This window comes from Pteropus medius, unplaced genomic scaffold (assembly GCF_902729225.1).
Source record: "Pteropus medius unplaced genomic scaffold, Ma_sr-lr_union100, whole genome shotgun sequence".
NCBI classification, from domain to species: Eukaryota; Metazoa; Chordata; class Mammalia; order Chiroptera; family Pteropodidae; genus Pteropus; species Pteropus medius.
Window position 1 is genome coordinate 5603249 of NW_024354498.1, and position 18345 is coordinate 5621593.

General features: G+C 37.9%; 1 protein-coding gene across 1 annotated transcript in view; it reads right to left on the reverse strand.

The window, feature by feature from the left end:
* Positions 1-279: 279 nt before the first annotated feature.
* REPS2 (RALBP1 associated Eps domain containing 2) overlaps positions 280-18345 on the reverse strand; it is a 187451-nt gene continuing 169385 nt past the window's right edge. The window contains exons 17-18 of the mRNA XM_039852292.1: positions 13828-13933; positions 280-5613 (exon numbers count right to left, since the gene is read on the reverse strand). Of these exons, the coding sequence (XP_039708226.1) occupies positions 5545-5613; positions 13828-13933 (175 nt within the window). The 3' untranslated portion in view covers positions 280-5544. The remainder of the gene's footprint in view (positions 5614-13827; positions 13934-18345) is intronic.

The following is an 18345-nucleotide window of genomic DNA, read 5'->3' on the forward strand; positions in this document are numbered from 1 at the left end:
ATGAAGCAAATAACCTGACTCCACATTATACCAAGTTTTCAATTCAGCAGATCTTTAAACTGCACTGTGAATTAGCCATGATTTCCCATGACTGCCAAGTGTTTACTGTGTACAAATATTTAAGGCCCTAGCTCAGATCACCCGATGACAATAACCAAATCTCAGACTCTGATTTAATTTGGAAGACCGCCAACTCCTTTTCATGTCACTTGCATTAAATGCACGAGACCAAATGCAGACCACAAATATATTAACACCAAGACTCCATAAAAGCCACACTTAGTTATCATACATTTATTTTTAACACAGCACCCCAGTTTCACAGCATGTACATTTTCCAAAGTTGGAGATTCTTAACCTATGTTCTTCACAGACTTTCCAACAAGTGTGAAAAAGAGGCAGTAAGGTTAACTTGCTTGAGTCTACAAGTCACAATCCAAATATAGGATACCCTATATTTGTGTTTAAGATCAATATACATAATGCTCTGAATGCTTAGCAAATGAATGAGACTCTGGCTGAGTAAAATATTAACACAACTTGTTAGCACATGACCATGAAAAGACAGAACGCATCAAATATATACTTTACTGTTACTCATTTTACTATTCAATGTACCTGTCATGAAAAAATATACATTTTTACTTTCGAGGTTAAAATAGATCATCAGCTCATTTTCTCTCCTGGCCCTCTGCTACAAAAACTAGAATGGCTCTTCCCACTTGTGGCTCACTTGAACATCTTATTTGTGCTGAAGACAAAAAGAATGGCAGTGCTAAAGAAAAGGGTACACCTGGTTCTCAACGTGGGTGCAGCTGAAGCCCTCACACAAATTGCCTTAAAACAAAGCAAAAATAACACAAGTCAGTTGATACAATCATCTATAATGGGGTTATTGGATGAGCTGTTCCATTCCCAGGGCAGAGGTCCCTGAAGGAGCTTTAGGATCTAGTCCTGTTGTCCAACAGAATCCTTTAGGACAGAACTGGTGCCTGAAGTTTTCCTTATTGTAGTCCCCAAATTCCAATTCAAGCCAGTGTCCTCTAGTCTTCTGAGTCATAAACCTACTTTCTTCAACCTCACACAACAGTGAACTTAGAGCGAGACAGGAGAACTCAAAAAACACGAAAAATAAACAATCTCCATTCGTTAAGAGCAGAGCAAGGCTTCTGTGACTAGAACAATTCCTCTAATCAAAGCCTACAATGCCTTTTAGAAAAGGTTCCTTTAACATAGTGTGTGTTAATGTAGAAAATAACTATAGAACCGAAAAGCAACTATCCACCTGGAATGCCTTACATGGACAGACTGGCTGTTTCAAGGAATGCTTGTAAGGCAGCCTCTGAATATTTTGGGGGAGGGAGGCAGCTCTTAGAATCTGCTTGCATTGCTTTTAAAGTCTGGCCCTCCATGTCTGCTGTTCTTACAGTTGCTCTTGGGAGGGTCACATAACTAGATGCAATTCTCATTACAAACAAGCAAAGCAGAGTGGCTCACAGAGTAAGACTCACACGCAAATATCCATCAATGACTGATCTGTTGGCATTGGTAGGTGGTATCCTTTAGCCTGTGCCAGAGGAGGAGCAAGATATGCCAGCTAAGGACTCCAAAAACCCAAATTCCCACTTTTCCTTAGGAACTTGAACCACACTGAGTCATGATGCAAAAACCTGTAACAAAAGACCAGTAACTAAAGTGTAAATTCAAATGATCTTTTGAACAGTTTTAAAAGAATACACTTGAAACAGAGTAAACCAGTTGGAAAGAGAAACCAGTTACGAGTGTTCTATTTAACTAGAGGAGAAAAAGGCCTCTCAACTGATATTTCAGTTTGTTCACATTCATAAATTTCAAGCCATGATTTACTGAGTCCTACTTATCAATAATATGGAAAGACCTGGTTGCTATGATATCTTAAATTCTTTTTGTTTTTTAATGTTTAAAATCACATTCCCTTGGTGATATCTAGCCAGAGGTGTGATTCTAGTTTGTGTTGAACAAATGTTTTTAGCTCTAAGGTATTATACTGTAGTTGAGAGCTTTCGAACTACTGCTTACAAGACATGTGCAAAGGCTTGTCTTAAATGCAAGAAACGCATCCGTTCCAGATTATTTTCTTATTGATCTTCTGAATACACATCTAGTATTACCATGGTTGTGACATCATTTAAAAAATAGACAATGTCATTTACAAACAGACTATAGAATCAAGTGACATATGAAGAGAAGAATGCTTTATGATAGTTCAGACATTGGTAGGAAATCAAAGGAAAACTTGTGTTTTTGATCACTTACCCTAAAGTATGCTGAAATTGAACATTTGCAACCCAAGTAACCAAAGATATATTGAAGAAAGCTATAACTTACTACATATTGAGTTCATTTCAATCACAGTAGTCTATTTTAAAAACAAACTCCCTTAAGGAATACAGGAATGGAATCCATTCAAAGCAACAGCTCTCAAAAGTTCTGCCAAGAAACTCAGAGTAATTTATTGCATCATGAAAGGTGAGGTGTTCAGAAGAACAAATAGTTCAATCGTATTCTTTCCCTTTAGATTTTATTTTCTGCATCAATCCAAGAGAAATATCTAGATCTAAAACTCATTAAAACATGTTTTGATATTTTAAGACTGATTAAGTAAATAAAATTCAACATGGTAAATAGAAAAAAAAACCTTCTAATCTACTTTTAGTATTGCTAGAGGCTAGAGCACTTAGAATCCATAAAATCACACTGGCATCCCAACTCTGCCACTAGTTACCCTCTTTCTATAGCTTCTTAGGCTAGGAACTGCATTTTCTCAGGGCCTTGGTTTCCCCACAAGCAAACAGCAAGAGATGGGTACAGGCTCTCTCAGCTCAGACTTCCGGTTCTCAATGACAGTAAAATTGACACAGCTTCCAGCTAAGCTGCCACCTCTCCCCATCAGGCCCAAGCACTTCTCAGATATCTACCTTCCGGTTTTTCTTCATGTCTATTGGATAGGGAGGTGGCAAAAGCTATATGGCACATACAAGTGACGCTGAGGTACTCAGTAAGCCCGCTATCAACTCCTACTGTGTTTCATCCTTGGGAATACAAGACCTCGATGGAAGAAGACCACTTACCAACAACATTATTAAGTCCCCATGGATGGGAGCAACATTGGGCTCCTGTCCACAGAATTCTGCCCAACAAACAAATATGTCAAATTCTGGAGTAGTTTCACAGGAGAGGTATAATGGTGATTTCAATAACCCAGCCTTCCTATAAATCACATTAAAGGCTCACAGAAACATTATTAGGAGTTATAATCCTAAATCAAAAGTGCACATCCTAAGATAACAGAGAAATAGAGGATGAACACTAGTTAGGTAATAATATCATGTGTGTAAGTATAAGTATGTATATGTGGTTGTATTTATTTTTTTAAAAATCCACTTCTAAACACCTAATAAACTATGGTCACTACAAGTCCAGAAGGTTAGGTATAGACATTATTGTTATGTGTTTTAGTGCAATGCCCACTTTAAAATATTGGTGAGACTATGCAACTCATGGGGCTGTGATTGTCCAATGCAAGTTTTTTCCTTTAATGAATATCAAACCAACTAAACAAAATCCCAATCTAATTTGGCTCACTCTGGCATTGGCTTGATGGGAAAGACATGTCAATATTTTTAAAATACATAATATAGAATAACATTCCTTAGTTTATATGTCTGCTTACTATCTCGAGTGTATATATACTGGAGGATAGTGAGATATAGTGCATATGCTAGTCTCCTGGATCAAAAGGCAAACATGCTGTAAAATGTCTGCAACAAGGACACTGTTGATAAAATTTGTTGCAGTACCCAGATCTCAGAACATGGGAAAGAGGTTACCTTTGCACTGACCCATTCATGATCTTAGGAAGTGTTTAAACTGATTCCAAACCCTTCCAACAGGGACAAAAAGGGGGGAGGCAGCGAAAAGGAAAAACGGAATAGAGATTTGTTCAACATTTGTGATTTTCTAAGTCAAATCAATTCGAAAGCCTTTAATATGCCCAGAATAGAATCAAGAATTTGTTTTTCTTTGGAAAAGCATCATCTGTTTGAGCCTTTCTCTTCTGCAATTAAGCTATTGATAAGGCTTGCCAATGGAATAAGGAAGCATTAAATAGACTCCTACTTTTCTAAAAGCTGTCAACTCTGTTGAAATTAAAGGCTTAATCTCACGCGCTGCAAAAGGACCCTGGGCACACCCCACCCCTCTATCCTAAGAATGGGTAAAGTAGGAACATTAAAGTTGGTGTGCCTTGATCCCTGTGAGGGTTGGTCAATTCCCACTTTCCACTTGAGCTTTCAGGAGATGCAGCAGCTATCGGAATTTCTATAGGATACAGACTTCTGCAATTTGAGCTCACTGTTTTACATCACTTATATTGGAGTCAGTTGGGCCCCTCTGGACTGCACATAAATCGATCACTTCCCAAGGGTCTATTTCACAGAGAACCAAACAGTTGTGTATCCAGTGACAGAATTGGCTTTCTTTCATTATTTCTTCACACCCAATAACACAATCACAATCCAGGTTAAAATAACAAAGATAAAAATAATTACCAGAGATTGTTGGATTGTTGGTAACAACTGCTTCCCCTCTTCTTCCCCAGTTTGAATACCTGGGTTCAAACGACAAATATTTATCAATCCAGTCTCATCGGCCTTTCATATTTGATGGGTAGTTTCCAAATTCATGCATTTACAGACATGTTATCCCATGCAGGTTCGAAGCAGAGATCTGGCAACTATTTATTTAATTTGATTGGGCAAAGCAGTTAAAGCACATTGCTCTTGCCCTAAAATTTATATGTAAGTACTGAGTTATCTGGGTTGATGGCCTAGCTGGACCAAGTTAAACAGATCACTGACAAAACTTCCACTCTACAGAGGTGTAAAGACCCAGTAAATCTTTGACATTCAGTAGAAAACAACAGTCATGTATTATTTATAGATAGATATAATATCAAAATGGCACTAGAGAAGCAATTTTTGGCATATGTGGTGGAGGGCAAGCGCCAATCTAAATATGATGCTTCTGTTTTATTTTAGTTTTAGTTTTTATTATCGTCATGCCAAAGACTACCCAGTTAGAATTCCAATTACTCAGGAAACCAACCTACTGTACATGATATACATATAAAACTAAAACAAGCATCCTGAAGGTACTGGGTTATAAGGTTTTGTACAAATCATAAATTCTTTAAATAAATAATGCTCTAAATTGTTATTTGCTAGAAGACCAATTTTTGGTAAGGAGCAACATCTAACACCTTGAGAAAGTACTTAAGAATGGGAAAGAAATTCCACCGATAATTACAATTTCATGTGTGATAATCAGTTGTATTTTTTCCACCACAGTAAAACATAGAAGTACAACAGAAAAGATGACATGGATTCTATTCCACTGCTCACAGCTTTTGACACAGTCAGACATCTATGACAAGTAGTTGGATTGAAACATTCGAAGGGAAGATCCTGGCAGAAAAGGTCACCAATATTACTTGGATCTTGGGGGTCACAAAACGGTGACTGGACGAAGTTGTTCCAATTGGTTTTCCAATGCAATCCGTTCTTGATGAACCTCCTGAGTTGTACAAAACAGAAGAGAAACAAAAAAACAAAGGAGTCATTTCCTGGGTTTATCCCTGTTTCATCAAATATTAAAAAGAAATTTATAATTGGACCCACGAAGACAGGTACCATATGACTCAAGGATGGGTAGACTGGAAGTTACCATGTTTATAACTGGTGGCTAGACAAAGTAAGCTTCACATTTTGTAATCCTTCATCTCTTGAAGATGATGAAATGGAACTGACTGCCTGCCCCCTCCGCCCCTACCACTTCGATCTCACCTTCAGTTTTAACAGGATCAGTGGCCAGCAGAGAATGATGTTAAAAATTAAAAGACTGATTAGGAGGGAGTAGAAAAGCAAAATCGGACTCCTAATACTGAGAGGTGAGCCATCAGGGGCTCAATTTCTAGTTCAACCTCTCGTTTTTAATTCGGCACTACTCAGTCAGGTCTGAGGGATGAAAAAGTACACTAGTCATCCCTCCACTAAAGTCTCATTCAGGCCCTTGCACAAAATATGGCTTAAGGTGTGACTTCTGGGTGAAAGGCAGAAAAGAGAATCAACAATATGCTATTTAGGAATTCAAATTTTCAGCCATAAAATATATTTATTGTCAGGGACAGAGGACAACACATAAAGGTGTCCTTAAATAGAATCAAAGTGGGAAAGAATTCTGTATAAAGACTCAATTCTGAGATGGCCCAGAAGAACCAACATGCTAATAGTCAGCATAGAACTCAACAAGCATTCATTCACCCACCCTCCTACCCACCCGTCCAACAGTCTTTGAGATCTATCTACTATGGGCCAGATTCTGCTCTAAGTGTGATGATATAAGCAAAGAACAAGACAAATCAGATCAATACCTTTGCAGGGCTAGAGACAATACAAGATACTTTCAGAAAGAAACAAATAAGGTGACGTAACAGAGCAATGGGGAATCTGAGAGAAAGGTGGAGAGGGTGGTCAGGGAAGGCTTCTCAGAGGTGACACTATTTGAGGAAAGACTTGAATGAAGTGAGGGGTGAGCCAAGTGAAGACACGGGGGAAGGATATTCAGGGAGGCAAAGACCCTGAGGGAGGGAACAAGGTTGGTATGTTTGATAGACAAAAAGTCTACGTGACCAGAGCAGAAGGAACAGGGAAGATATTGCCAAGAGGTGAAGTCAGAGAGTTAGGTAGGAGACTTGTGGGCAGGGCAAGGAATGTGGACACCATTCAAAGTATGAGGGGATGGTATAAAGGGCTTTGGATCAGGGAAGACACATGGCCCAATTTAGAATTCAAGTTTTTCACTCTGGCTACTGTGTAGTGGGACAAGAGTGGAAACAGGGAGAAGCTGGGAGGTTACTGCATGGATCCAGGTGAGAAATGAAAAGGGCTTGGATCAGGGTAGTAGCCATAAAGATGGATAGAAGTGGATGGATTCTGGATATAGTTGAGTCTAGAACTCATAAAAACTTGATGAAGTTGATGGAGGAGAGAAGGAAGGGGATTTTGGATTGAACAAGTGGGTACTGGTAGTGGTAGTAATTGAGAACAAGATTGGATGAGAAACAGGCATTTCAAGGAGAGGGTTGGAAATTAAGCATCTAAGATTTGTACGTGAGATATATTAGGAGAAAAAGTTCAGTACATAGTTGTAAATGTATGTTTAGAACTCAGAGGAAAAAGAAGTAGGGCTTAAAACAAACAGGATCGCCAGGCTACAGGGAGTCTTCAAAGTCATGGGACTATATAACATCATCTTGCAAAAGAAAATAGATAAAGGTTGTGGATAAAGATGGAACAGAACATATGTAGCATGCTCATTCCCTACTGAAACTCTACTAAAACAACAAAAAAATTTCTAAGTCATAGACACACAAGAGCAGGGAAAACAAAAGAGAAGAGGTAGTGGAAATAAAATGTGTAAGCTGGAAGGTGAACTGATGAATGGTAAATGACTTAGCGACTCCAAGAAATATAAATGTGAGGCATCTATCAGTTGCTAAGTATATCTCCTCTAATTACGCATTATGGAACTGGAGAAATACCCACAGGGTGGATTCAGGGATCCATAGGACTCACTGTGAGATGGGCCTGAGCCTCAACTCCACTGACCACCTAACCTCCATAAGCTTCTGCTCTGGTGTATCACAGTGACATTTGGGATTTCCTGAAATTAGTGTCAGTTCAGAACCAGTGTCCAGTAATCCTCACAAAATCTGACTAGTTCCCTTTCCCCAGTGCACAGTCATCCTGGTAAGTAGCCACAGATTTCTTTGGGAAATGCTAGAAGATTAATAGTATAAAAATGTGGCACAGTGGAGTCATTCCTTAAGGTAACCCAGGTGCCCCTTTATTCGAGGAGTTCTGTATCTGTAAATTGACTTAGTCTGGGAACTGATTGAGAGGCCATGACTAGAGCTCTGTTTTGATGGCTAATCGGATTTGTGTTCTCTAGATGTAGAAGGTTTTCATTCACAGATCAAGTAAAGAAAATGTAATCGTAAGATAAGCAGGAAGATAAAAGAAGAACCAATCTGATTTACACAGAAGAATCCCTGAAAGACTCAAAATGGCAGCATCAGATACCCATGAAAGTAGACATAGAAGAGAGGAAGAGGGCTGGATAACGTGTTGGTTGAAAGTCTGCTTCAGAAGCAATTAGATCCCCAGCTTCTTTCTGCCACCATGGCAGAATGCTGAAAAGGTAAAAGAGAAGGCCCCACAACATGTTATGAACTTCCAATGAGTGTTTTCATATTCTTTCTAAATATAAGCAAAGAAGGACCATCAGATATTGAAAGAAAGCATCTAATGAGAAATACATACAACGAAATAAAAAAAGTATTTGGGAAGAAGAAACGCCATCAAGAGAAACTATCACAACAATGAAACAAGAATAAGATATCATCAAAAAGAAACTACGAAAAATGAACTTTGTTTACTAAACAATAAGAGATTTAGAATTTAAAAATTAAGTCGGTCTCCAGAAAAAGAGGGCAGGAGATGGGGAGAGGGAGGGGTGGAGGAGGAGGAGAAGAAGAAAAGGAAGGAAGAGAAAACAGAAGAGAAAATTAGAGAACAAAGTTAAGAGGTCCAATGTCTGAAAAAATATCTGCATGGGAGAAGAGTGAAAATGGGGGGGAGGGATAATCGACAACAAAAATAAAGTCCCAGAACTGAAGAATATGGGTTTCCAAATTAAAAGGGCTCACAATGGATGAAACATAGCTACACCAAAGCAGAGAGAGAGGGGGGGGAGAAAAACCAAAACCAAACAAAATACAAAACAAAAACAAGGTCACATACAAAGATTCATAAACCAAAATGAAGTTTAACATTTTAAAAATAATTTTCCTTTGTATTGTCAGATGATAAAACTGACTAGTTTTTTCTTTTAGTGAACAGTTGTATAAATTACAACACATGTATAGATTTGTGTAACTACCACCACAAAGAGGGTACATTACATTTCCAATAAGCAAAAAGCTGTCTGATACTACTCATTGACATACAAACCCTCGCCTCATGCATACCTCCTGACAACCACCAGTCTATTTTCCAGCACTACAGTTTTGCATTTTCAAGAATGTCAACTAAAAGGAGTCATGCAGTACATAACCTTTTGACATTGACTTGTCTCACACAGCATAATGTCTTTACGGTTCATCCAAGTTGTTTTGTGTATCATTTCTTTTTACTGCTGAGTACTATTCTATTGTGTGAATGTACCAGTTTATCCATTCATCCTTTGAAAGATATCTGGGTTGTTTTTGTGTTTTAGCTATCACAGAAAACTGCTATGAACATTCGTGTACAGGTTTTTGAGTAAACATACATAAGTTTTCATTTCACTAAGGTAGATATCCAGGAGTAGGACTTCTGGGTCATGTGGTAAGTGTATGTATAACTTCATAAAAAACCGCCAAACAATTTTTCAGAATGGGGTACCATTTTGCATTCCCATCACCAATGCATGCGAGTTCCAGTTGCCAGCACTTGGTGTTACTACCATTTTCTGTTTTGGCAATTATCATATGTATGTAGTGGTATGTAATCAAGTTTTCCTGTTTTTTATTTTTATTTATTATGGTGATATTGGTTAATGATATCCAGTAAGTTTAAAGTGTACAATTCAACAGTAAGTCGTATATATTTTGTATTGTATGTTCACCCATAGTTATAGATTTCTTTCTGCCACCACATATTCGTAATCCTGTTTTTAATTTGTATTTTCCAAATGGTTAACAATGCTGAATATCTTCTCACATGTTTATTTGTCATCCTTATATCCTCTTTGGTGAAGTATCTGTTCAAGTCCTTTGTCCATTTTTTAGTTGTTTGAGTTTTGAGAATTATTGAGTTTTAAGAGTTCTTTATATAATCTAGATACAAGTCCTTTGTCAAATATGTGAATTGCAAATATTTTCTCTCAGTCTCTAGCTTGTCCCTTAATTCTCTTGACACAGCAAAAGTGTTTTTGGCACAGCAAAAGTTTTTAATTTTGATGAAGTCCAATTTACTGATTCTTTGTTATAGATTGTGTTTTTGGCGTCATTTCTAACTCCATGTCATGAAGATTTTAATATTTTCTTTTAAAATTTTATACCTTTATATTTAACATTTGCATCTATGACCCATTTCAAGTTAATCTTTGTATATGGTGTGAAGTTTAATCAAGGTTCATTTTTTTTATATATGGATGACCGATTATTACAAAACAATTTGTTAAAGACTATCCTTTCTCCATGAATTGGTTTTGTGCTTCTGTCAAAGGTCAAATGGTCTACGTCAGGACTCTCTATCCTGCTCCACTGATCCATGCATCAATCCCTCTAATACCGTGCTGTTTTGATTTTTGAAACTTGATATTAAAGTAATTCCTTCACCTTTGTTCTTCTTTTCAAATTTGTTTAAACTATTCTAATTCCTTGGCCCTTACATGTAAATTATAGGATTAGCTGGTCTATACTTACAAAAAAATTCTGCTTAGAGAAAAAGGAACCCTCATACACTGCTGGTGTAACTGCAAATTGGTACAGACACTATGAAAAACAGTATGGAGGTTCCTCAAAAAAACTAAGAATTTATCTACCATATGATCCAGCAATCTCTCTACTGGGTATTTACTCAAAAGACTTGAAAACCCATATCCAAAAAGATATTTGCACACCGATGTTCATAGCATCATTATTTACAGTGGCCAGGACATGGAAGCAACTGAAGTGTCCTACACAGATGATTGGCTAAAGAAGCTGTGGTACATATATACAATGGAATATGACTCAGACATAAGAAGAGATCAAATACTGCCATTTGCGACAACATGGATGGACCTCAAGATAATCATGCTAAATGAAGTAAGCCAGACAGAAAAAAATGGAAAATCACATGATATTACTTATATGTGGGATATAAACCTAAAAGCAACAAACGAACAGGAAAAACAAGCAGAGACTCATGGACATGGACTATAGACTAGCGGTTACCAGAGGGTATGGGGTGGGGGAGGTAGATGGGGTAAAGGGGATCAAATATGTGGTGACAGAAAGAAATCTAGCTATGGGAGGTGAACACACAGTGTAAACATATATATGCCTTACTGTTAAAGTGTACAGCTGAAACTTACTGGATTTCGTTAACCAATTTCAGCATAAAAAAAATCCTTCTGGGATTTTGACTGGTATTACAATGAATCTATAGATCACTTTGGAAAAAACACTACTATACTAAAATCTTCCAATTCACAAATGGCATATGCCTCTCCATTTATTTTGGTCTTCCTGAATTTCTTTTAGCAGTATTTTGTAGTTTTCAGTATGCAGATTCTGTGTGTTTGGATGAATTACATCTAAGTATTCATTTGGGGGAGGGGGTAAGCTATTATGAATGGTATTATTTTTTCAAATTCTCATTACCAATTATTCATTGCTTGTATATAGGAATATGATTGTTTTTTGTGTGCTGACCTTGACAGAGGTCATTATATAATGTTAAAAGGGTTATTTCATCAAGAACATATGAAAATCATATATATATATATATATATATATATATATATATATATATATAAAATCTCCAACATAAGAGTATCTAAAGATATTAAACAAATACTAACAGATCTGAAGGGAGAAACAGACAATACAATAATAGTAGGGAACTTCAATAATCCACTTTCAAAAACAAGTACATCATCTAGACAGAAAATCAGTAAGAAAATGTTGGACTTGAACCATACTTTATATCAATGTACCTAACAGACATACACAGAACATTCCATCTAACAGCAGAATACATATTCTTTTCAAGTACACCTGGAACACTTTCCAGGATATGTCATATGATAAGTCACAAAACAAGTACTGGCAAATTTAAGAAAACTGATATCATATCAAGTATCTTTTCTGATCACAATGTTATGAAACTAGAAACCAGCAGCAAGAGGAAAGCTAGATAATTCACAAATATGTGGAAATTAAATAACACACTTCTGAACCAATGGGTCAAAAAAAGAAATCAAAAGAGAAATCAAAAATATCCTGAAACAAATGAAAATGGAAACACAAAATACCAAAAATGGGCAATAGGTATACGAAAAGGTGCTCAACATCACTAATCATCAAAGAAATGCAAATCAAAACCACCATGAGCTATCACCTCATACCTGTTAGAATGGCTGTTATCAAAAAGACAAGAGATAAGTGATAAGTGTTGGCAAGGACATGAAGAAAAAAGAATCCTTGGCACTGTTGGTGGGTTCCAATATAAATTGGCAGAGCCACTAAAAAAAAAACAGTATAAAGGTTCCTCAAAAATTTTTTAAAAATCATATGATCCAGCAATCCCCTTCCTGGGTATATATGCAAAGGAAATAAAATAGGATCTCAAAAGGATGTCTGCACTCCCATGTTCATTGCAGCATTATTCACAACAGCCAAGACATGGAAACCATCACCACAATTTATGCCATAAAACTATCACCTCTAAAAAGGCTCCTCCTATCATTATTATTATTATTATTATTATTATTATTATTATTATTCATGTATGTGATAAGAACAGTTAACATAAGATCTCCCCTCTTAGCAAATTCTTAATTATACAATACGGTATTGTTAACTATGGGTACTATGCTATATAGTAGATCTCTACATCTTATTCATCTTGCATAACTGAAACTTCATGCCCTTTGAATGATACCTCCTCGTTTCCCCTTCTCCCCATTCCCTGGCAACCACCATTCTACACTCTGGTTCTATGAGTTTGACTATTTCACATTCCTCATATAAGTGTTGTCATGTAGTTTCCTCCTTCTGTGTCTGGCTTATTTTCCTTAGCACAATGTCCTCCGTCCTCCAGGTTCATTCATGTTGTTGCAAATGGCAAGATTTATTTATTTTTAAATTTAAGTATAGTTGGTATACACTATTACATTAGTTTCAGGTGTGGAATATAGTGATTCAACATTTATATACCTTACAATGGGATCACCACACTGTCCAGTAAGGATTTTTTTTTAAGGCTGAATATTATTCCATTGTGTGTATATATATACAATTTCTTTATCCATTCATATGTCAGTGGACATTTAGGTTGCATCTGTGTCTTGGTTGTTGTGAAACACTGCTGCAGTGTACATGGTAGTATGCACTGACCCCCTGATTTCAGACTTTTGGCTTCCAGAGCTTTGAGACTAGATTTCTATCATTTTAAACCACCACGTTTGTAGTACTTTGTTCCGGCAGCCCTGGCAAATAAGCACAGGGGAGATTAATGGTGAAGAGAAGCAGGTGATATGGATAGGGATAATGTCCTTCACAAGGTGACATGGAGCCATTTCCAAGGTACCCGGGGAGGGACTGGCCTTTGATAGCATCAGGGCCACCCTTTTCCACTGAAATAAGTATAAGATGATTCAGGGCAGATCTAAACAAGAGTTTATACAGAAGCTTTGGACAATAAAGAATGCCTGAAACAGCCTTTGTAATAGATTCTCTGTCCTTTTGACTATTACGCAGTATGAAGCCTACATGCTAAAGTCACTAGTCTTCCTCTAAGCATACAAAAACCAACCTGTGAAACTTAAAAACAGCAATTCTCTGCCTTCTGAAAAAAGTTTAAGAACAAAGAGGCAAGTCTTACCAACAGGAATGGAACCAAGTGCTGAGCCAATGATCCAAACAGAACCAACCACCAGATAAAAAGCCTGGAAATCCAAATTCAGGAAGCTCCTTACCTTGAGCTGCTGTTGGAGTTCACTGTTCAACCGAGCCAGCACTGCATTTGCCTCTTTATTTTTGCGGATAGCAGTTTGAATAGCCTTCTTCTGCTTGGAAGACTGTCTACAAAAAAGTACAAACAATGCAGTGAAACAGAACTTAGAGGTCTGGACCCTGAACCCCTGCCAGAAATCTCTGATTCATAAGAGGAGCTAAATTAACAAGGGACTAACGTCATAGGGCTCCAAAAATAAAATCACATATTCACAAGCAGGCAGGCAGGCAGGCAGGCACACACCAAATGAATCAAACTTATTGGGATGAATTATTTACACCTGAAGTAACTCCTATTTTATAACTTGAAGCTGTGAATTGGGCCTTTTCAAACACTTTGTGTTCCATTTATTCCAAGACATTTAAATAAGTATTTCTCCCTGACAAACCATATTAACTGGAATGCCCATTTTGTGTAAGCATCGATGGCATTTAAAAGACCTGCAGGTGGCCCCTGTGGACAAATATGAAGGAAAAAAACAGGACATTCTCTTTAGCAAAGATCCTACATTAATTTGGCCAGCCCACATGACTCTCCTTTATTTCCTATTAGTCATGAATACCAGAGGCAGTATTTGTGTAAGCACATGCATATACATCTGTAGCACTTGAGAAATACACAAAAATGTTTTAATGCCAGTATTCCCAAATTAAGTCAATAGTAAATTCACAGAACAGGTATAACTAGGGTACCATATGTCTCACTTTGCCTATTACAGTCTCTGTTTACACTGCTTGTCCAGCCCTAATTATTCTAGCACCTTCTTTCCCTCTTTACACTATCCACGGTTGGGATAATAAATCAACATGGTTGTATAACCTACCACTTTATATCTCACAGCAAGAAATACCGAATTCTCAAAGCAAAATGGCAATTTCAGTTCCCCTAGAAAAACAAACATTTGTAATCACTGGGAGATGGGTTCTAGGCCAGAGCACCTGAACTAAAATGCACTGTGATCGCTGAAGAGATGTGATTAACAACCACTGAGAATATGCTCTATGCTAGCCACGCTGCTAATCTGTAGAAGGCATACATATTCCCTTCCTCAACAAATTTAAAGGTTTTTTTAACCCATAAATATGCAGGGAAGGAGCTTCGAAATCTACTTTTAAAAATCTATAGATTGGATTAGACACAGGCCAAGATGGAGTAGACACATTTCTCTCTATTCCTCCCACTAAGTATATACAGCTAAAACTCCAGACATATGTATGTATAAAACAAACATACGATGACTCCAAAAAGTGGATTGAGAAAGGCAAACCAGCTAGGGAACTCAGTATCCAGGGAAACATATAGCAGTGAATGCCTTGGTTTTTGTTGTTGTTGCTGTTGCTGTTGTTGTTTGTTTGTTTTTTTTGCTTCATAGATCCCAGACCAGATAGTGGAGAAGTTGGCAATCCATAAATGCCAATGAGGGCAGACCAAAAAAGCGCCCCCAAAATCCTGCCTTCTCTACTCACAGTAAGGGGCAGTCTAGTGAAGTTATGAAATTATTCCTAGATAGAAATTAGATACAATATCCCTCCTGAATATAGATGCCAAATCTTTAACAAAATGTTAGCAAATAGAATTCATAACATATAAAAAGAATTATATGCCATGACCAAGGGGAGTTTATCCTTATTCCAAGGATGCAAGATGAATTCGATATTTAAAAATCAATCAATGTAATTCACCATCTTAATAGCGGAAAGAAAAATCACATGACCCATATCAGTTAATGTAGAAAAAGTACCTGATAAAACTCAACATCTATTCATGATAAAAACTCAGAAAACTATGAAGAGAGGTGAACCTCCTCAATTTGATAAAGAACCTCTACAGAAAAAAAACTACAGCTAACATTAAACTTAATGGAAAACTGAATGTTTTCTTCTCTAAGATTAGGAAGAAGACAAGAATTTCTACTCTTATCACTATTTTCAACATAGTGCTGGAAGTCCTAGCCAGTACAATAACATGAGAAAAGGAAAATAAAGGTACATATCTTGTAAAGAAAGAAATGAAACTGTCCCTATTTACAGATGGCATGATGGTCTATGAAGAAAATCCCAAAGAATCTACAAAAAAACGCCTAGAATAAGTTACTTCAAATGGATATAAATGATTTTGCCGAAGATTAACATTAAAAAAAAAACCAATATTTTAATATACTAACAATGAGCACTTGGAAATGAGAATAAAAATTATACCATTTACAAAGACTCAAACTGAAATCCTTAGCTATATCAAAACATATACAGAATTTACATGCTGAAAACTATACAACGCTGATAAAAGAAATAAGATCTACATAAATGGAGAAATAGACCATGTTCCTGGATTAGAAGATTCAACATACTAAAGATGTCAACTCTCCTCAGATTGACATAAAAATTTAACAGAATTCCTAGGAAAATCTCAGCAAGATTTTTTTGTAGTTCTAGACAAAATTACTGTAAAATGTATATGGAAAGTCAGAGAAAATAAAATAACAAAGAATTGTGAAAAATAATAAAGTGGGAGAAAGAAGACATTATATATAGTATCAAGTAATCAAGACAATAATCATGACTGTGTGGTACTGGCAGAGGGAAAGACACAGAGATCAATGGAAGAGGCTAGAGAACCCAGAAATAGATTCACACTAATATAGTCAACTTATTTTTGACAGAGGTACAAAAGCAAGCAACAGTGCTGAAGCAATTCAACATATATGGAGCAAAAAAAAAAAGAACCTTGCTCCACACCTCACATCTTATATAAAAACTAACACAAAATGGATGACCAACTTCAATGTAAATTTAAAAGAGAAAATCTTCAGGACTTATGGCTTGATGAAGAGTTTGTTTGTTTGTTTGTTTTTGTTTTTGATATGACAACAAAAGCACAATCCATAAAAGAAAAAGAAATCAGTAAGTTGGACATCATCAAAATTTTAAACACTTTTGCTCTGCGAAAGACTCCATTAAGATGATGAAAATACAGGCTACAAACTGAAAGAAAATATTTGCAAACCACGGGCATGACATTGATTTGTATTTAGAATATATAAAGAACTCTCAAATTCAACAGTAAAAATAAACAATTCAGTTAGTAAAAGGACATAAAGAGACATGTCACCAAAGAAGATATATGATGGTACACACATGCATGAAAAAATGTTCAATATCACTGGCTGTGAGGAAAATGTAAATTAAGACCACATTGGGATAGCACTACATACCCATTAGAATGGCTAAAATAAAATTTAAAAAATCACAGAACACACTGATGAGTGTCCGGTCAAGACAGTGCAGAAGGTAGAGGCTGTGTTTGCCTCCTGTCGCGACCACACCTAAATCACAACAAAGCTACAGAACAACCATCACTGGGAGTCACCTGAGCTCTGGCTGAACAGTGGACCTACAACTGGGGATATGCACAAAAGGTCACCTTGAGACTGGTAAGAAGATCAGAGACATGTAACGGGCTGGTCCCATAACCCATGTACGGCATTGAGAGTTGGGAGGGTTACCTCGGCTGCAGAGGACCCCCTGGAGGAGTGAGGGTTCCCAGCTCCACTCTGGGCCCCAAGCTCAGGGTTTTAGTGCCGGGAAGAGAAGTCCCCACAACCTCTGGCTGTGAAAACCAGCGGAGATTGTGGCTGAGACTGAGGGCAGCTGGAGTCACAGACATTTCTCTTAAAGGGCCAGCGCCCAGCCTAACTCACTGACAGACTCGCTCACTCTGAGCTCCAGTGCTGGAGCAGCTACTCCAAAGGCACCAGTGACACACAGAGAGGAAATGACTTGTCTGGCTTCAGGGTGAGGGCTAGAGGGGCGGTTTTATCTCAGCCAGCCAGATAAACAGAAGGGCTGGCGGTATCCATTGTTTTTGTTGAGCCCTCCCCTCCTCAGTCTGCAGATGCTGGCAGCTGCCATATCTGAGTCACCATCAACCTGGATAACACAAGTCGCTCTGCCCAGGTGATTCTCTGATACTCCACCTCTCCCAACGTGCAGTGGCTTATTCCATACAAATGGTCTGTCTTGGCTCATGTTGTGGACTTTCCTAAAATCTCTCAAAGGCTCACAAAGCCCAGAGAAGCAGCATCTGGCCTCAGCATGCCCCATACCTCTTGCTGAACAGCCCCAAGCCTGGCACTAGTGGCAGCTGGCCTTGGTTTCTGGCTTGGCCTCTCAAAGCACCTATAAGCCCAGCATGGGTGGCAGCCATCTGTGGGTTGCTTGGTGACTCTTACTAGGTGGCCCCAGAAGTGCACAGGCTGTGGCTAAACTTGGCCTGCAGCTGGGCCCCTCCCAGGAGACCCTTGGGCCAGCACACCCAGGGGCCTGCTTCCACTAGTACCAGAGTCAGAGTACCACCCAGGGCAGCATCTGAACAGGACATACCCAAAGGGCAGACTGGGCAGGAACCAGAGCCCTGTTAAAGTGAATCCCACTCCATAAGGTCAGCCCCTCACCGGCCAATCCTCACAGCCAATCAAACCAAA